This window comes from Microcaecilia unicolor, chromosome 9 (assembly GCF_901765095.1).
Source record: "Microcaecilia unicolor chromosome 9, aMicUni1.1, whole genome shotgun sequence".
Classification (NCBI taxonomy): Eukaryota; Metazoa; Chordata; class Amphibia; order Gymnophiona; family Siphonopidae; genus Microcaecilia; species Microcaecilia unicolor.
The window spans coordinates 34199436-34220638 of NC_044039.1; the positions used below are offsets into that span (position 1 = coordinate 34199436).

A 21203-nucleotide genomic window follows, 5' to 3' on the forward strand; every position below is an offset into this window, starting at 1 on the left:
TTTTTTTACCAGTATTGCACTGTTTAGTCTGGCTTCCTTGGGCAGGGGTCTCTATTTCAATTTTTGTTGTTGTTTTTTTTGGGGGGGGGGTTTGTGGCTCCCTATTCTGCATTAGATTGGTAGCATGGAATGTTGTCACAATTTGGGTTTCTGCCAGGTGCTTGTGACCTGGGTTGGCCACATTGGAACAGGATACTGGGCTAGATGGACCATTGGTCTTACCCAGTATGGCTGCTCTTATGTTATATAGATGAGGGTCTGTCCATGTTCTGCATATGTGACTGAGGTGAAGGATAGCATGTAGTATCTGTGTAGGAATGTGTAACAGTGCAGCTTGTTCCAGTTTCCCAATAGTAGGTATATTGGTGCTCCAGAGCCCAGTGTAATATATATAGCACTGTCTTCTGATAGGTGATTTAGGGCTGTTATGGTGTGGTAAGTTTTGTGTTCTAGGGCAGTCCTGGAGTACCCCCTTGCCAGTCAGTTTTTCAGGATATCCACAATAAATATGCATGACATTGATTTGCATATACTGCCTCCATTACATGCAAATCTTTTTCATGCAGATTCATTGTGGACAGCCTGAAACCTGAGTGGCCAAGGGGGTACTCCAGGACCACCTAGGGAAACACTTCTCTAAGTCTCACTGTAATATTTATAGCATTGTCTTTTCATAGGTGGGTTAGGGCTGTTTTGGTGTGGTAAGTTTTCAGTATAGGTTGTGGGTGTCTTTTTGCAGGGGTTTGTGTTATTTCACAAAGTGTCTAGCCCTATTTGAAAGTAGGCTCTGGGGCAAGGGCCACCAAAGGTCACCCAAAATAAAAATGCTCAAGACTAGTGTTCTTCACATCCTATAGAGTCGCCACACAAACAAAAGCCCATCTGATTTAAACAAGGTGTCTAGCAGTGGAAGGACTGGGTGTGCTATTCCTGAGGTGGTGATCACGATTTGAATATTTTTATTTAAAGTTAAGAAGACAGGTTGCCTGCTCTGGCCAGTCCAGGGACCTCTTCTGTGTTCTGCCTACTGATGTAACTTACTGTTTCCTTGTAGGCGGGATGCAACAGAGACAACCTGTATTAATCATTGCCCGCCAAAGCCCCTGAGCAACAACACAGACACTGCTGTCTAGCTGACACCAACCGGCACCTGTTTTATCAAAGTCTGCTCCCCTGAGATCGAAACCTGGCTACGCCTCTGATTCAAAGTGAATATGCACAGTGGCGTACCAAGGGGGGGGGGGCGGTGGGAGCAGTCCGCCCCGGGTGCACGCTGCTTGTGGGGTGCCGCGCGCCTGTTGCCGAGTCCGCTCGTTCCCTCCCTGCTGCTCCCTCTGTGTGGAACAGGTTACTTCCTGTTCCGGGGCAGAGGGAGCAGCAGGGAACAAGCGGACTCGGAGCCGACAGGCGCTCGGCACCCCCCCGCCCCCCAGCAGGTAAAAATGCACCCGGGGGGGGGTAATTTCACCAGGGGGTGTCACGCTGGGGGGGGGGGGTAATTTCGCCGGGGGGGGGGGGGGCGCATCGGCGATCCGCCCCAGGTGTCAGCCAGCCTAGGAACGCCACTGAATATGCATGAGATGAATTTGCATTCACTACCTGCATTGCAAATCTCTCTCTCATGCATATTCATTGTGTGTATCCTGAAAACCTGACTGGTTGTTATCATTATTGGCCATTATATTTTACTGCTTTTTTTATTATGTGTTATGTAAATCATTCACCCGACCTATCTTCCTTATTTCTTACATAGTAATATGTTAAATAAGAACAAACCTTTTACTCTGTTCATAATTTTACCTTTGCAATATAATGTAAGCCACATTGAGCCTGCAAATAGGTGGGAAAATGTGGGGTACAAATGCAGCAAATAAATAAATAAATAAACTGGGTTGAGAACTCTGTTCTAAAACAAGCCCTGCCTAGAAACATGGATACCAGCAGATAAGGACCACCTGGTCCATCTAGTTTTCTCATTTGTGCTTCTCTACATTGCTATCACAGGTCAGAATTTTCATGTGATGACCCCTTGTCCTTAACCTTTGCATTCTAAGAAAACTGTCTTCCTTTTGGTACTTTATTGAAGTCAGGCAGGCATCATATTATTATTATTATTATTTGTTTCTATCATATCTCCTCTTTCCCTTCTTCGAAACAGTTCGTCTTTTGCTCTTTCAGTATCTGTGTATGTCAGTGTTTCCCGTCCTGCAGGCACCCCAGCCAGTCAGGTTTTCAGGATACCCACAATGAATATTCATTAGAGAGTTTTGCATTCACTGCCTCCATTGCATTCGAGTCTATCTTATGAATATTCATTATGGAAATACTGAAAACCTGACTGGCTGGGGTGCCTGCAGGACCAGGTTTGGGAACTACTGTTTTATGGTAAAGGCCGTACCACAGTTTTGGTGGTCTCTTTTGAATTGCCTCTACCTTGTTGATTTCTTTTTGGAAATGTGGTCTCTAGAACTGTCCACTGTCACCATTTCCCCCCCACCCCCATAATACAGACCACCGAATTGGAATGTCCAATTATCCTTTAACATTGGAAACTGTAACATGCTATGAACAATGGTCTGTATATCTAGTGGTGCTATAGAAATAACTAGTAGAGGAAGAAATACTTCTGACAAATAAATTCTGGCTTCTGTGACTATAATATGGTTCCAGCCTCTTGCTTATGTAGATCACTTGCATGTGGGTAACAAAACCTCAGAACAATAGGCATATTGGAGATAAGCAGAATTTAATGACACTCTGTGAAGTGGTACTCAATGTCCCATGCCATCCTGCAAGATATAGGGGGGGCAGACAGAGAGTCTGGAAATAAATATTTACCATACCCATTGGGCACTGGGCTCCCCAGAAAGAATTTACCACAGGACATAGTAATTTGCTATCACAGTTTTTGCATCAAGGAGAAAATGTCAACAAAGATTAAGAGTATTAGGCAGTTTGATTTGGGATATAATACATAGTGGAATTATTTGCTGATCTAGCACCGTGATGCTATGCAGACAGAGAGGGGGCTGAAGGATATCCTGGTAACTCTTTGGGCTGGTCTTCTCTATTGGAGATAATGTACATGAAGCACAAGCTTCTATAATTAGGCTCTCGTCTTTGCATGCTCCCTTGCCCAATAAGTGCGGGGAAAAGTAGCACTTATGCACATAAACACTCTAAGCGCTGTACTGTACAAGCACATATTAAATGCTTTAGTGCACAACTAGAAGGGGTGTATGCTTGTGGATAGAGCATGGGTGGAGCTCTCGAAGATGCGAGTAACTAGCAGAATGCTATAAGTTAAGCATGCCTTTGCCCTGTGTCTTGTATTTCTGATAATCATCATTCTTGTTTCCAGACTGGCCCTGCAGGGAGCAGCCCAGGGAAGACTTGGTATTTCTACCCTTCCTCAGAGATTGAACGCTGCTTCTTTAGTCTAGTTTTCTTGCCTAGCTGTGCATTTGGTTCCTGTTGGTACAGTAGCATAAAAACGTACCTTGAGCAATCTTACTTCTCATCTTGTCCTTGTCCAGTACACGAGCCTTAGAAGTCCCTGTCTAATAGCTTCTCGCACTCTGGCTAGGGATTCTGTGACAATGAACTGACATAAGCACATAAGCACCGCCACACTGGGAAAAGACCAAAGGTCCATCAAGCCCAGCACTCTGTCTCCGACAGCGGCCAATCCAGGCCCCAAGAACCTGGCAAAAAACCCAAAATTTAATAATGATCAATGGACTTTTCCAAAGTAAAGGTACTGATAGATTGGCATGGAGGGGCAATCTAGAACAAGATTTTTTTTTTCTGGCTCTTTTAGAGCAGGGAGTGAGAGCAAGCACCTACCTGGACATATGATACCAGAGACTCTGTTTTTATGCACATTGTCAACACTCTCCCTCTCTCTCTCTCTCTGCATAAGACCTGGGATCAGTGAAGGTGACCTGTGTACTATTAATTCCGGACAGACGCGGGACTTGTTTCAGGTTATGTAGGGGTGGTGTTGTCTAGGAGAAAAGCACTGATATGTTGTTAGGCTATATGAGTTGGGGTTCAGCATGCAGACTGGGAAAAAGGGATGATTTAGGCTAGGGGAGGAGGCGTTTTCTATTTTCCCCATAATGGTCATGTGCTAACTTCGCACGTGAGCTCTCAACTGCCACCTATGAACTAGATGATAATGGCTCCCGCAGTAACCCCACGCCAATTGGGCAACATGCATTGATGTAGCTGTGCTAGCCAAGTACCACTGGGCACATCTGCTCTCTGCCCCCAGACCCATGTCCAGGGCTAAGCAGCGATAGAGCTGCGCTAACCATTAAGCACTGGGCACACATACTCTCTGCCCCCAGTGCTAAAAAATATTTTCCATATTTTTAGCGTGTAGGTAGCAAGTGCCGAACACAGAACTACCGTGGGATGCCTGAACTCACCCCACAGTAGTGCCTCTTACCCTGCAGTATAAGAACATGTTAGCGCTTACCACAGCTTAGTTAAAAAGACCCCCCAAATCTTAAGAAGAGAGAGGAAAATGAAAGAAAGCGATGAGAGATAATAAAAAGAAAGAGGAGAAAGACTGAAAATAGGAGAAGATAAAGAGAGAAACAAGAAAACAGAAGGAGAATAAGGGGATCTAAAGGATACACCTCATTGTATATGGATTGAAGAAGCCAAGTTTGATTATTGTATTTTTTTTAAGTTACAGAATGAGTTATATGCTTGAAGTTTTCAATCTGTCAGACTGTAAAAATTGAATAAACGTTTTAAAAATAAAAGGAGTGTGGATTCCTGTCTGATATCAAGGGGAAGAGAGTTCCAGAGGAAAGGCCACAAATCGGAAAAGGCAGAGTCACTAGAAATCTCTAGGCAAAGCCTTGAGGGGGTTGTAGAGAAAGTGGCGCTTGCTGCAAAGAGCGTAAGGGATAAGAAGATTTGTCACATAGCATTCACTGCAGAAAATGAAGTCTGAGCGCCTAAAAATGCCTGCAGATCAGCTATTTTTCCTGTTTTCTTTAGTTTTCTTCCTTGACTCCCAGCTTTTAATCTGACTTTAATCCACAAAGCTCTCATTCTGGAAAAAAAGAGATGTAAGGGGAGACCAGGGCACACAATAGTTATGATGAGGCCTGCTTTTTCCCCTCAGGGCATAACAATCCAGTTAGCACCAGAATAATCCGGCTCTTAAATCATGCACCTCTTCATTCCTGGGTCTCATTTTACAACTGCTGTGATTCAAGAAGGAACTGCTTAAGCACAGGTCTACGCAGAAGAAGAATGGCCCTCAGTAAAGATTCCTGCATTACCTTGACCGATGGGTATAAAATCCCAATTATTGCTCTAGGGACATTTTCTCCAGAAGTTGTAAGTAAATGTGCTATTACAGAAGAACTAATTATTGTCAAGTAATGTCAAGTAATTATTTTATTTTATTTTTTAAATATATGAGACAATTAGATATGTATAAATATAGATCTTCAATGCTGATCAGATGAACCTTATAATTGGCTATGAGAGACAGTTTATCTAACTGTTGATGTATGAAAGACATGCCAGACTGTCTCATTATATGTTAGTAAAAGCCCATTTAAAAATTGTTCCTTGTTCCTAACAAGAAAAAAAAATAATTACCAGCATTAAGCTATAAATATTAGTTGTTATGAATCAAGGATAGTATTATGAAGATTTTTAATCTACACAATCTTTGCTAGGCTGATAAATACTTGGTTTAGTTACACACAGTTATTTCTTATCCAATGTTGATTTTTGATATAGCGGTCCTTTTACTACGCTGTGGTAAAAAGTGGCCAGTGGTTGTGTGGAAATTGCCATGCGCCAAGGCCACTGTTACTGCAGCCGGAATTCCCATTATTTTAAATGGCAGTCGTAAAGAAAAATATCGATGCACGCAAATTTACTGTCTCAGCCCTTACCGCTACCTACCTAAAAGGCAGTAAGGGCTCATGTGCTGACCAGGCGGTATTCAGATGGCGCACAGCGATGGCCAATTACCGCCGTGCATGCCTACTTCGCGCCCCCGCACTAGAAAATAGGAAAATATTTTCTGCCATGGGAAATGCCACGTGGCAAACACAAAAGTACCTCAGGGTGCTTGGGTGTGCCCCCACAATTAGTGCTGTTTTGACGCAAGCTACCCGCATGATGTGGCATATCTTTCATACATCTGGCAAAGATCAGTAGCTGAGAGGAAATTAAGGTGCTGTTTTTCAACCTTTCTGAGAACAGCAGACAATGATGTACTAATTAAGGACCTTTCTGAATGCCTGGTAAATGTGCTTACTGCTCCCAGTTATTCATGATTGTTATTGAAAAGGACTCTGCACGGGTTTTTGCTTTACTGAATGTGTAGTTAGGGTCTAATACGCTAATGTTGAGCTAGTAATGTTTAGTTAGTATTGTAGCCACTTTCAATGTTTGTGATATTCTCTAAAAAGTATAATTGCATTTTGTATTTCAAAATTATTGTATAAATTAAGAAAATATACTTGATTGTCTTCAATTTTTGTAATTGGCTGCAATTCTATAAATTATTTGCTTTCATTTTATTTGTGTGTTAATAAACCTATTTTGTATTATCTTGATTTAGATAGTTTGAAAGTTATGGTCCTGGGGAACTGAGGAACTGAGTTTGATTCCCGGCACAGGCAGCTCCTTGTGACTCTGGGCAAGTCACTTAACCCTCCATTTCCCCATGTAAGCCGCATTGAGCCTGCCATGAGTGGGAAAGTGCGGGGTACAAATGTAACAAAAATAAAATAGATACTATTGGAGATTCTATATGGAATGTTGCTACTATTGGAGATTCTACATGGAATGTTGCTATTCCACTAGCAACATTCCATGTAGAAGGCTGCGCAGGCTTCTGTTTCTGTGAGTCTGACGTCCTGCACGTACGTGCAGGACGTCAGACTCACAGAAGCAGAAGCCTGCGCAGCCACATTGGTGATCTGCAAGGGCCGGTGGTGGACTTTGGTCCTGGGGAACTGAGGAACTGAGTTCGATTCCCACTTCAGGCACAGGCAGCTCCTTGTGACTCTGGGCAAGTCACTTAACCCTCCATTGCCCCAGGTACAAATAAGTACCTGTATATGTAAGCCGCATTGAGCCTGCCATGAGTGGGAAAGCGCGGGGTACAAATATAACAAAAATAAAAAATTATATTATTTGATACCCTGAGTTTTGTTATTATTATAGTAAATGATGGCAGATAAAGACCAGTGGCCCATCAAGTCTTCCCAGAGAGGTGACCAGGTGTGGTTTACTCCCCCTTTATCTTCAAGGTTGTAGCTGGCAACTGGTGCAGTCTACCCGACTCTTTTCTTCTTCAAAGTGTGAAACTTATTTTAAGTTTTACTGTGAGTGGAAATGCTCTACACTTTAACTCTATCCCCATGCCATACAAGGAACCTCTGTGTTTCTCCCATGACTTTTTGAATATTGTTTTTGTTTTTGACCCTACCACTTCCCAACGAAGAGCATTCCGGGCATTCATCACTCTTGTCAGTGAAAAAGTATTTCTTGATGTTGCTATTAAGTTTGAAACTTCATTTCATTTATTTAGTTGGCTTTTGCTCACACCTTTTCAGTAGTAGCTCAAGGTGAGTTTCGTTGAGGTACACTGGGGGGTCCTTTCACAAAGGCTTGCTGAAAAATGGCCTGTGGTAGTGTAGGTGCGGGTTTTGGGGGCGCACAAAATCATTTTTCAGTGCACCTGTAAACAAAGGCCTTTTTTTATTTTGCTGAAAATGAATGTGCGGCAAAATCAAAATTGCCGCACGTCCATTTTGGGTCTGAGACCTTACCGCCAGCTATAGACCTGGCGGTAATGACCTACGTGCATCAGGTGCCACTTGGCGCCCGTCTGCTACGCGTGCCAGAAAAGAAAATATATTTTTCAGACATGCATATCAGACGCGTGCCAAAAATGAAATTACCACAAGAGCCATGCGGTAGTCGAGCAGTAACTCCATTTTGGTGCACGTAGGCGCCAATGTGGCTTAGTAAAAGGGGCCCTGGGTATTTCCCTATCCCTGGAGAGCTTATAATCTAAGAGGGTCTTTTACTAAGGTGCACTAAAAAAACAGCTGGTACTAAATGCTGAGACCCCCACTATAGGCATCTTAGCTGAAAATGCTAGCACACAACCTCTTACGTTTGTACTTGAGACAAAGAAAGGTTAAGTGACTTGCCTAGGATCAGAAGAAGCAGCACTGGGATTTCAACGAGCCACCTCTGGATGTCAAGACCAGTGCAGCTACCACTAGGCCACTCTATTCTATTTCAAAAGTAGTTATGTTCCTTAATATCTTTTAAGAATTTGTAATGTCTGTTTCGTATCTCCACATGTTAGACAATTGCATTATAGATCTTGCACCACAGTGCAAAATTAACTTTGATTAGCTATGATTTATGTGTGGTTCTATTTCAGGTATTAGGACAGGCTAGTAAACTGATATTTTGGATTCAACTTCTATACTATTTTTTTTTTCTTTATTTTTATTTAAATATTTCCTTTTATAACATACAGCAACATGCAACAGAGAGGGTCACAGTACACAGCAAAAGTAGTCCAAAAAGAAGCACAAAGGGATCTCAAGAATGGAACAAGTACACTTATTAGTGACCTGACACGGGCCGTGTTTCAGTGTAAACTAACGCCTGCCTCAGGGGTCAATTCTAAAATATAAACAAAAAAAAACCCAAATAAATAATATATTATATAGTTAGAAAAACTAAGGACCCTGTTTACTAAAGTGTGCTAGCGTTTTTAGCATACCCTAAAAATTAGCGTGCGTTAATGCTAGAGACACCCTCATATCCTATGTGTGCCTCTAGCATTAGCGCACACTAAAGATTAGCTTGCGTTAACTGTGTAGGTGCCCACAGTATTCCTCTGGGCGCCGTGCACACTAATTTTTAGTGTGTGCTAAAGAAAGCTAGCACGCCCTTGTAAGTGGCACCCTAAATATAGAATAAAATAGGATTTATATATGAACAAAAAACTGTACTTTGACCAAAGCAACTAATATTTAAATCCAATATAATGTGATTTCCATGTATAAATAACCCAATCAAAAACAAATGAAAACAATTCTTTGCCCTAAAGTGTTGTGGTATTCATATATGCAAGACACTAACTAACGTGATATGATGAATTATGCAGTGAATGTGAATTGCATACTGTGTGAAATGTGAAATAGAAGTATATATTGTGATGAAAGTGAAAACATGGTGAAAAGCCAAATCAAATAATACACCCTTAAGTGAACGTAGAAACAAAGGTGAAAAAGACTTCTGGCTTACTAACCAAGCAGTACTAACTACTTGAGTAGTTGTTCACAATGCAGTAATTCATCACAATGAAAATCCACTTTTACAAGAGATAAGAATAAAAATAAACAAGAAACTGAATGTTAAACCATCCATCAAAAGTGCCCTCGGTTGAACTCCAACCAATAAAAGTGCATATTATTGTCTAAAGAGATAACTTGATCGCTGGACAAAAAAAGCTTTGTGTAGTTAAGACTATGTATAAACATGAAGAATTTATGTAATTGTGATGTGTAGAAACGTAAAGAAATATCTCTCACAATGCACTTGAAAAGACAATCTTAATCCACATAATATCTGAAAATTCATGGAGGAATGCATTCCATAGCCTGCTGATGTTGGAAGCCAGAGGAGCTAAGAAAACACCTAAACGTAAAAAAGAGTTTTTGGAGGTGTGGGAACCATATATCCAGTCACTGTCAGGAAGAGCTCGCAGCTTAATTTTGAACTCCATGTCATTATAAGGGGATAGGGAGGGAGGGGGGCTCACAGGAGGGGGGGGGGGGGATAAATTGGGAAGGTTGGGTGCTAGAGGAGAATGTAATAATAGTAACATAGTAGATGATGGCAGAAAAAGACCTGCATGGTCCATCCAGTCTGCCCAACAAGATAAACTCATGTGTATACCTTACCTTGATTTGTACTTGATTTGTACTTGATTTGTACAAAGCGTGGCTTTGTAAAAGAATCTGTTAATGAATAAACCATAAATCATCATCTTGCCTAAAGACAAAAACAATTCCTAGTGCGGAGCAGGATGCCAAGAAAAGGTAACTTCAGTTTGTTTCATCTCTATGTATCATAATGATCACTTTTCTATATCTCATACATTTTCAATGAGCTATCTGCACACGTCACTTCTTATGTCACGTTTGGGATTACGGTTTAAAAAGAGGTGCACACTAGGAATTATTTTTGGTTTTAGATATATTCATTAAAACACTTAGGGGCCCTTTTACCAAGCTGCGTAAGCGCCTATGCACGCCCGACGCGTGCAAAATTGGAGATACTGCCCAATTACCATGTGGCCCTTGCAGTAATTTCAATTTTGACACACGTCCGCTACGCACATCCGAAAATTATTTTTTATTTTCTGACGTGCGGCAGCTACACATGTCAAGTGGCATTTGATGCGCATAGACCATTATCGCCCGGTTACCCCGTAGAACCTTACTGTTAGGTCAATGGCTTGCGGTAAGGTCTCAGACTCAAAATGGATGCATGGCAATTTTCATTTTACCACGCTTCCATTTTCAGCAAACATTTTTAAAAAGCATTTTTTGTAGGTGCGCTGAAAAATCATTATGCATGCACCCAAAACACGCATCTACGCTACTGCAGGACATTTTTCAGCACACATTAGTAAATAATTAGCAGACTCTAAAACCGCTAGAGCGCCTTTGTAAAAGACTCCCTTACTTATATATGATCTAGATTTGATTGTGTACCTCGGATCAATACTTTCAGTCATAAATACTTTCATCCTTATGGACTGTTTCCATTTATCACGGAGCGTTTCTAGCGCTATTCTATTTGTACCGGTCACCACTTCAATGCGGAGGTGCTGGGTTGTTTTTTTTTAATTATTATAATTACCATTTTTTTCATTTATGATGTTCATCTTATTTGAATAGTCTCATCTTTATATACCACCGAGAATTTAAAACTGCACTCAATTTTCAACATAAGCATTGCAATGCCAGCACTATTTTTTATGCCTTGGTTGCCAGTCCATAGTGACATCATTTTTTTCAGGGTAAGAACAGTATCATCTAATTTATCAGTTCTATATATTTTTGTGTGTGGCCAGGGTTCTTTTATGATGCAAAACAGTACTCAAATTTTAGTACAAGCAGTGTGATGCCAGCATTGTGTTTTTTAATGCCCTGGTCACCAGTCTACAGTGATGTCATTCTTTTCGGTGCAAGAACAGTATCATTTAATTCATATTTCTTCATTTTTCTTTTGGCTGTTTTTTTATGATGCTTTTGAATTTTCAGATATTATCCACCTTATAATTGAAAGAGAAAAACACCTAGATTTCGACCCAAATCGGGAGATAGACGTTTATCTCACAAAAACGAATAAATCAGTATAATGGAAAGCCGATTTTGGACGTTTTCAACTGCACTCCATTGCGGAAGCGTACAAAGTTGACGGGGGCGTGTCGGAGGCGTGGCGAAGGTGGAACTGGGGCGTGGTTATCGGCCGAGGAGAGATGGGCGCCTTTCGCCGATAATGGAAAAAAAGTATACGTTTGTAGCTAGAATTTAGGGCACTTTTCCTGGACCCTGTTTTTTCACGAATAAGGCCCCCAAAAGTGCCCTAAATGACCAGATGACCACCAGAGGGAATCGGGGATGACCTCCCCTGACTCCCCCAGTGGTCACTAACACCCTCCCACCACAAAACATGATGTTTCACAACTTTTTATTTTCACCCTCAAATGTCATACCCACCTCCCTGGCAGCAGTATGCAGGTCCCTGGAGCAGTTGTTAGGGGGTGCAGTGGACTTCAGGCAGGTGGACCCAGGCCCATCCCCCCCTACCTGTTACAATTGTGCTGCTTAATGCTTACTTGTCCAACCCCCCCAAACCCACTGTACCCACATGTAGGTGCCCCCCTTCACCCCTTAGGGCTATAGTAATGGTGTAGACTTGTGGGCAGTGGGTTTTGAGGGGGATTTGGGGGGCTCAACACACAAGGGAAGGGTGCTATGCACCTGGGAGCTCTTTTACCTTTTTTTTTGTTTTTGTAAAAGTGCCCCCTAGGGTGCCCGGTTGGTGTCCTGGCATGTGAGGGGGACCAGTGCACTACGAATCCTGGCCCCTCTCACGAACAAATGCCTTGGATTTATTCGTTTTTGAGCTGGGCGCTTTCATTTTCCATTATCACTGAAAAACAAAAACGCCCAGCTCACAAATTGTCGAATAAAACATGGACGTCTATTTTTTTTTGAAAATACGGTTCGGTCCGCCCCTTCACGGACCCGTTCTCGGAGATAAACGCCCATGGAGATAGACGTTTTCGTTCAATTATGCCCCTCCACGTGGATTAAGATTGTCTTTTCAAGTACATTGTGAGAAATATTTCTTTGTTTCCACACATCACAATTACATAAATTCTTCTTGTTTATACATAGTCTTAACTGCACAAACCTTTAGATAATAATATGCACTTTTATTGGTTGGAGTTCAACCAAGGGCACTTTTGATGGATGGTTTAACATTCAGTTTCTTGTTTATTTTTATTCTTATCTCTTGTAAAAGTGGATTTTCATTGTGATGAATTACTGCATTGTGAACAACTACTCAAGTAGTTAGTACTGCTTGGTTAGTAAGCCACAAGTCTTTTTCACCTTTGTTTCTACGTTCACTTAAGGGTGTATTATTTGATTTGGCTTTTCCAGTGCGTTTTTTTTTTTTTTTAGCAAAAAAGGTGCTGGTACTCAAATTCTACCCCCTTCAGGGGTGGGGTGATTACTAAGGGACCCACTCCACAATAGCCAGGACCCATGCAACCAGTCACAGAATCTATGGCAAGGTAGAATTGGTGTGTAGAGCCTGAGCTTTTTCATTAAAACTGGGGGTCCATGGGTCAATTTTAGCAGACAATGGAAAAGGTGCTGGTACTCAGTACCCCCTCAAAAAAAGCCCTGGGTTTTTCGCCATTTTTCACTTTCATCACAATATATATTTCTATTTCACATTTCACTACTACTACTATTACTATAAATCATTTCTATAGCGCTACCAGTCGTACGCAGCGCTTCACAATTGAACATGAAGAAAAGACAGTCCCTGCTCAAAAGAGCTTACAATCTAAATCAGGACAGACAGACAGGACCAATAAGGATAAGGATAGGACAGACAGAAGGACACATAGGGAAAGGGACTATTAAAGAGAGGAAGACAAGATAAAGGTTACGAGCAAGTGACAAGTTAGGAGTCAAAAGCAGCATCAAACAGGTAGGCCTTTAGCCCGGATTTGAAGGCGGCCAGGGATGGAGCTGGACGTAACGGCTCGGGAAGCCTATTCCAGGCATAAGGTGCGGAGAGATAAAAGGATCGGAGTCTGGAGTTAGTGATGGAGGAGAAGGGTGCAATTAGGAGAGATTTGCCTAGTGAACGGAGTTCCTGGGAAGGAGTGTAGGGAGAGATGAGGGTGGAGAGGTAGTGAGGGGCTGCAGAGTGAATGCACTTATAAGTCAATAAGAGGAGCTTGAATTTCACACAGTAAAATAGCTGCCTTACTGTATTTTTTGTAATGGCCACTTGCTAATTTCTCCATTAGCTTGTGGCCATTATCATCATTGGAGCCGACTCTGTGGGTGCTGTGGGTGCTTGAGCACCCCCAATATTGAGAAAATTCCTTGTATGTGTCCAGGGAGGGGTCATTTCCATTGGGCTTAGCACCCCCAATAATTTTGAAAAGTTGGCTCCTATGATTAGCATGGGAACCCTTATTGCCACCTATTTAGGATGTGGTAAGGGCTTCTGCACTACTCCCACACTAACCAGGTAGCATGTGGTAATATGCCCGCACTACCTGAATAGCACAGGCACACTGAGGGGTCCCTTTATAAAGGCGCGCTGAAGAGTGGCTTGCGGTAGCGTAGGCGCGGGTTTTGGGCACGCGCAGAATCATTTTTCAGTGCGCCTGTAAAAAAGGCCTTTTTGGGTCTCTGACCGTACCGCTAGCCATAGACTTAACGGTAAAGCATTTGGGCGGTAAGGACCTATGCACATCAGATGCCACTTGGTGCGCTTCCGAAAACAAATGCGTGTAGCGGACATGCGCCAAAACTGAAATTACCACAAGAGCCATGCAGTAGTCGGGCGGTAAGTCCATTTTGGTGCGCGTTGGGCACACGTAGGTGCCTACGTGGCTTAGTAAAAGGGGCCCTTACTCTCCGCTCATGGACACACCTCCCAGGCTGTAAAATAAAATATGTTTTTCAGTGTGGGATTAGCATGTGCTAAGCAGAGAACTACCGCAGGAGGCCTTGGTGCGTCCCACGGTCGTGGTCTTTTAGCACACGGTATAGGCCCACATTAAGCCTACCGTGCCTTAGTAAAAGAGCCCCAAATTTCTATATTCATAATACAAAAATGTCTCCCTCTCCCACTATTTCTAATGTTGCTCTTCAGGTAGCTCTTATGACATAGCTAATCAACTCTATTTTGTTCTATTGTGAAGATCTGTAATGCAAGAATCACATACCTATATAAATGGTAATGTTAAAAAATAAATATAAGGTTCATTGAGCTCAACTTTCCTTTACATACCTACAAAATGAGCAATTTATCTGGTTAACTTTCGAACTGCTACTTGGCAGATAAGAGTTATCTGGGCAGCTTCAGCAAGCCAACACTGAATATCAGCATTGACCAGTCCAATTTGGACCTCGCCCTGGGAATGCTCCCCGCCCTGCCTCTTTTTAACCAGCTAAAGGTTATGCGAGGAAGAAATTCTTGAGCAAATGCTTTCAACATGCTGCTTAAAGTAAACAGTGTTTGAAGGCTACTTATATGGCTGTGGAAAGAATGTTATTTGACATGTTCAAACGTGTTAGAATGTAACACGGAATGCAACATGAAACTGATGTTTTTCAACTCGCTGTATTCCAAAAGCAGACTCTAATATTCAGAATGGAAAAGCAGTCCTTTCTTAGGGGCCCTTTTACCGAGCTGCAGTAAAAGGGGCCCTGCGCTAACGGTGGTGGCTGTTTTTGCTGCAGGCCGAGGCCCTTTTTACCACAGCAGGTAAAAAGGCCCCCCCAAAAAAAGAAATGACTGTGCAGTAAGTTCACACTTGCCGTGTGGCCATTTTGAGAGGGGGGGCACTTACCTCTACCCATTGAGGGTAAGGGCTTCCGCGCTAACCTGGCGGTAACCGGGCAGCATGTAAGACTGCCCGAGTACCACTGGGCAACCCCTGTGCTAGAGAATCAGACATGATTTTCTGCAGAGCCAGAAATGGCGTGAGCTGGAGGCAGAACAACCGCCGGCACCTGCGTTGGGCCGGCGGTAGTTCCGGGTTGCCACGCAGCAACCCTTTAGTAAAAGATCCCCACTAACAAACGTTGCCATTTTCTACTAAAACATGAAGCAAACAGTCACAGGAAGGGATGTTTCTTTGTTGACATAATGCAGACTTTATTAATAAAGACGACCTTTGCACTAAATTTTAAGTTTATTTCTTGAGCGCACGATCAAGGTGGTTTACAATAAGTGCTAATAATAAAGTGTGGAAAGGAACTACAAATTTGAGCGGGAAGAGACAGGAGGGAAATGAGAAAGAAGGGGGGAGAGAAGAAAAGGAGGAGAGAAATTTGGTGTCTTGGAATTATCTCTATAGGATGGTGAAGGTACTGACGTCTTGGCAGGGCTGGGGAGAACCCTTGTGAAGGTTGTGCTTCGTGTGTTTCTATTTTACCACCTATGAAGAAGTTCAAAGCAAATGAGCTCAACTGTGCCAAGTTCAACAGGCATGTACATGGGTCAAAAGGGTGGAAGATAGATGTAGTTTTCCTGTGCCGCTAAAATGATACTGTAGTAGACAATGAGATTTTTGATATTTAAGGGGCTACTTTCTGTAGTCCACGTAGATGCAAACCCCCAAATTCTATATATGATACCTACTACTACTACTATTTGACATTTGTAAAGCGCTACTAGGGTTACGCAGCGCTGTACAATTTAACATAGAAGGACAGTCCCTGCTCAAAGAGCTTACAATCTAAAGGACAAATGTACAAACAGTCAAGTAGGGGTCGTCAGATTGGGGCAGTCTAGATTTCCTGAAAGGTATAAAGGTTAGGTGCCGAAAGCAACATTGAAGAGATGGGCTTTGAGTAAGGATTTGAAGATGGGTAGGGAGAGCATATATCTACAGTGGTGGAAATAAGTATTTGATCCCTTGCTGATTTTGTAAGTTTGCCCACTGACAAAGACATGAGCAGCCCATAATTGAAGGGTAGGTTATTGGTAACAGTGAGAGATAGCACATCACAAATTAAATCCGGAAAATCACATTGTGGAAAGTATATGAATTTATTTGCATTCTGCAGAGGGAAATAAGTATTTAATCCCTCTGGCAAACAAGACCTAATACTTGGTGGCAAAACCCTTGTTGGCAAGCACAGCGGTCAGACGTCTTCTGTAGTTGATGATGAGGTTTGCACACATGTCAGGAGGAATTTTGGTCCACTCCTCTTTGCAGATCATCTCTAAATCATTAAGAGTTCTGGGCTGTCGCTTGGCAACTCGCAGCTTCAGCTCCCTCCATAAGTTTTCAATGGGATTAAGGTCTGGTGACTGGCTAGGCCACTCCATGACCCTAATGTGCTTCTTCCTGAGCCACTCCTTTGTTGCCTTGGCTGTATGTTTTGGGTCATTGTCGTGCTGGAAGACCCAGCCACGACCCATTTTTAAGGCCCTGGCGGAGGGAAGGAGGTTGTCACTCAGAATTGTACGGTACATGGCCCCATCCATTCTCCCATTGATGCGGTCAAGTAGTCCTGTGCCCTTAGCAGAGAAACACCCCCAAAACATAACATTTCCACCTCCATGCTTGACAGTGGGGACGGTGTTCTTTGGGTCATAGGCAGCATTTCTCTTCCTCCAAACACGGCGAGTTGAGTTCATGCCAAAGAGCTCAATTTTTGTCTCATCTGACCACAGCACCTTCTCCCAATCACTCTCGGCATCATCCAGGTGTTCACTGGCAAACTTCAGACGGGCCGTCACATGTGCCTTCCGGAGCAGGGGGACCTTGCGGGCACTGCAGGATTGCAATCTGTTATGTCGTAATGTGTTACCAATGGTTTTCGTGGTGACAGTGGTCCCAGCTGCCTTGAGATCATTGACAAGTTCCCCCCTTGTAGTTGTAGGCTGATTTCTAACCTTCCTCATGATCAAGGATACCCCACGAGGTGAGATTTTGCGTGGAGCCCCAGATCTTTGTCGATTGACAGTCATTTTGTACTTCTTCCATTTTCTTACTATGGCACCAACAGTTGTCTCCTTCTCGCCCAGCGTCTTACTGATGGTTTTGTAGCCCATTCCAGCCTTGTGCAGGTGTATGATCTTGTCCCTGACATCCTTAGACAGCTCCTTGCTCTTGGCCATCTTGTAGAGGTTAGAGTCTGACTGATTCACTGAGTCTGTGGACAGGTGTCTTTCATACAGGTGACCATTGCCGACAGCTGTCTGTCATGCAGGTAACGAGTTGATTTGGAGCATCTACCTGGTCTGTAGGGGCCAGATCTCTTACTGGTTGGTGGGGGATCAAATACTTATTTCCCTCTGCAGAATGCAAATAAATTCATATACTTTCCACAATGTGATTTTCCGGATTTAATTTGTGATGTGCTATCTCTCACTGTTACCAATAACCTACCCTTCAATTATGGGCTGCTCATGTCTTTGTCAGTGGGCAAACTTACAAAATCAGCAAGGGATCAAATACTTATTTCCACCACTGTATCTAATCGATAAATGTGTTTGTGTACCATATTGATTGCAGTTCAGTCTACTCAATGTTCCCTTTCCTTCTCACTTATGCTACTCAAGGTGTGTGCCCTAATTTGACCACACGGTGGTAGCCCTTCCCTAGAGTTACTGGGGGGGAGGGAATTGGTTGGTAATGGAGAAGGTGAAGCCAGCCCCAAGGGGAGAGTTTATGGAAAAGTGCTGAGGAAAATGTTTCTGGTTGTTGAATAACAGTAGGGGAGGAGCTTAGAGTTTATAAATGTGGTTTGGTAAAACACGAGTCTTTGGTTGCCTCAACCCCCGCTGGGACCCTTGAGGGAGAGGTGGAGAGTCCTGGATGGGTTCAAGAAACTAAGGCTGACCAAAGGTGAGGTTAATTGGGACACATCGGGACCACAGTACTTTGTCCCAATTATGCAGCTGCCCCAAATAAAAAAAGGACCTATTAAAATAGCTACTGACCTTTACGTGGGGTCAGCAGCTATTTTAAAAAGCAAAAAAAAAGGAAGCTAATATGGTTTTCCAAACAAGTATAGGCAGCAAGAAGAGAGGAAAGATATAATGGGATCCCGAGATATAGAACCTTATGCGCAAATGTATGGATCTTGTGATGAATAAGAAATGAAATTGGGAGCCATGATGTCGTATAAGGAATACAGTAACGTGATCGCATCAATGTGTGCAAGTAAGAAGCCTAATAGTCATGTTTTATATGGTCTTGAGACACTTCACACAGTTAGTTGGAAGACCAGAATACACAGAGTTACAATAGTCAAGGCGGGTAACAACAAGAGAATAAAGGAGAGGGTGATGCACTTGGGGTGCAGAAACTCAAAAGAGAGATACCGGATAGGAGGGGAGAGATTAGTAAGCTCGAATCAGGAGAGAGACCTTGGGGTGGTGGTGTCAGAGGATATGAAGGTGAAGAAACAATGTGACAAGGCATCGGCTGTGGCCAGAATGATGCTAGGCTGCATAGAGGGGAGTATAACTAGCAGGAGTTGTTGATGCCCCTCTATAAGTCACTTGGAGTATTGTGTTCAGTTTTAGAGGCCATATCTTGCTAAAAATGTAAAAAGACTGGAAGCAGTGCAAAGAAAAGCTACAAAAATGGTTGCAAACCGTACAAGGAGAGACTTGCTGACCTGAACATGTATACCTTGGAGGAAAGGAGAAATAGGGGTGACATGATACAGACCAGTGGCGTAGCTACGTGGGGCCTGAGGGGGCCGGGGCCCCCGCAGATTCACCCCAGGACCCCCCTCCCGGCGAACCCGCCGCCGCCTACCTTTACTTTTGCTGGCGGGGGATCCCACTCCCCGCCAGCCGACGTCTTCTCAGTCCTTCCTGCACTTCAATTTGTTTGCTGACGTCCTGCACGTAATTATACGTGCAGGACGTCAGACTCAGAGAACAGTGCAGGACGTCAGCAAACAAATTGAAGAGCGGGAAGCGACTAAGAAGAAGACGTCGGCTGGCGGGGAGTGGGATCCCCCGCCAGCAAAAGTAAAGGTAGGATGCAGCGGCGGCGGGTTCGCGGCGGGAGGGGGGGCGGCAATGTCGGCGGTGGGGGGGCGGCGCCGGGGGGAGGGCTAAAATGTGCCCCCTCCCCCCGGGCTCGGACCCCTCGCCCACGGAAGGCTGGCTACGCCCCTGATACAGACATTCAAATATTTGAAAGGTATTAATCCACAAACAAACCTTTTCTAGAGACGGGAAGGTGGTAGAATTAGAGGACATGAATTGAGGTTGAAGGGGGGCAGACTCAGGAGTAATGTCAGGAAGTATTTTTTCACGGAGAGGGTGGTAGATACACGGAATGCCCTCCCACGGGAGGTGGTGGAGATGAAAACAGTAAAGGAATTCAAACGTGTGTGGGATAAACACAAAGGAATCCTATTTAGAAGGAAGGGATCTATCTACCGAATCTTAGCAGAGATTGGGTGACAACGCCGGCAATTGGGAAGCAAAACCAGTGCTGGGCAGACTTCTACGGTCTAAGCCCTGATCATAACTGAATAGATATGGACGGGCTGGTATGTAAATTTAAGGGGCTTCAACGTTAGCTTCAGAACTTTTAGTACAAGAACAGTGCCGGGCAGATTTCTATGGTCTGTGCCCTGAGAATGGCAAGGACAAATCAAACTCAGGTATACATATAAAGTATCGCATACCATGTAAAATGAGTTTATCTTGTTGGGCAGACTGGATGGGACCGTTCAGGTCTTTATCTGCCGTCATTTACTATGTTACTGTGTAAGGACAGGCAGAATCATCAATTTAACTATGGAGAGACTGGATAAGATGGAGGGAGTAAAAAACAAGAATGAATGACGGATGAGATACGCGGGTCAAAAGACAGTTGGGAGTCCAGGATGACACTGAGGTAGTATATGGAGTTTATGGGAGAAACCAAAGAGTTTCTCAAGATAGGGGAGATATTTATTATTTCCCCTGTGTTGAGTTTCTGTGGAAACACAATATGTTATTTTTTCTGAATTGTCTAAATTATCTTTAAGAATATATCTCAGTTTTCAGCCAAAAATAATTTGCTTTTGGCACCTCAGAAATATTTATACGCAGCCCTTCTAGAAGTAATGCCTGGAAACTGATTTTAGCAGTAGGAGACTGAAAAATAGCATCTAACACAGGTGAATGAAGCAATGTAACTAGCTAATTTCAGATGCATAAACTGATGGGAGGTAATAAAAGTGACATCACTTCATCAAAGTTAATAAATAGAAACAAAACAAACAACAAAAGGAGATAAGATAATACCTTTTTATTAGACTTAACAATACATTTTTTGATTCGCTTCAAAGGCAATGCCTCTTCCTCAGGTCAAAAATGAGTCAAAATTAGTAAGAGAGGTAGGATTAGAATTTCATGAGGATAGAAAAAGATTTTTGTCTCAATTAGATGAACTGTTATGGAAGGTCTCCATCCCTGTGAATGTATAAATAAAACATTTCTATACATAGGCCCTACGGTATTGCTGGAACGGTTCACATATTGACTAGCTAGTATAGAATTCCATCTCAGAAGACTGGTGACCTCCTTGTTTTTTTTATATTAATGACAGCTTCCAAAGACAACTGAAGATGTGAAAGAAAAAGGAGTCGGCACAAGAAAGGTATGCATTTAATTTTCTAACCTTTTTGGGGCCAATATTCAGAGCAATTTAAACGGGTTGGAGAGGCTCTGGCTTGCTTAAATCACCTGTCACTGCCCAACTGCCAATATTCAGTGGCACTAAACGAGGCAGTGCCACTAATTATCGCACCTGACCGGCCCCCCAAAAATGGGCTGGTCAGGGGCGGGCCAGAGGGTGGTGGTGGGGAGGAGCCAGGTCTTATGCG

General features: G+C 43.1%; 1 protein-coding gene across 1 annotated transcript in view; it reads left to right on the top strand.

Moving 5' to 3' along the window:
- Positions 1–4552: 4552 nt before the first annotated feature.
- The window catches only part of LOC115477383 (prostaglandin F synthase 1-like), an 87510-nt gene continuing 70859 nt past the window's right edge, over positions 4553–21203 (top strand). The window contains exons 1-2 of the mRNA XM_030214224.1: positions 4553–5361; positions 20927–20977. Of these exons, the coding sequence (XP_030070084.1) occupies positions 5275–5361; positions 20927–20977 (138 nt within the window). The 5' untranslated portion in view covers positions 4553–5274. The remainder of the gene's footprint in view (positions 5362–20926; positions 20978–21203) is intronic.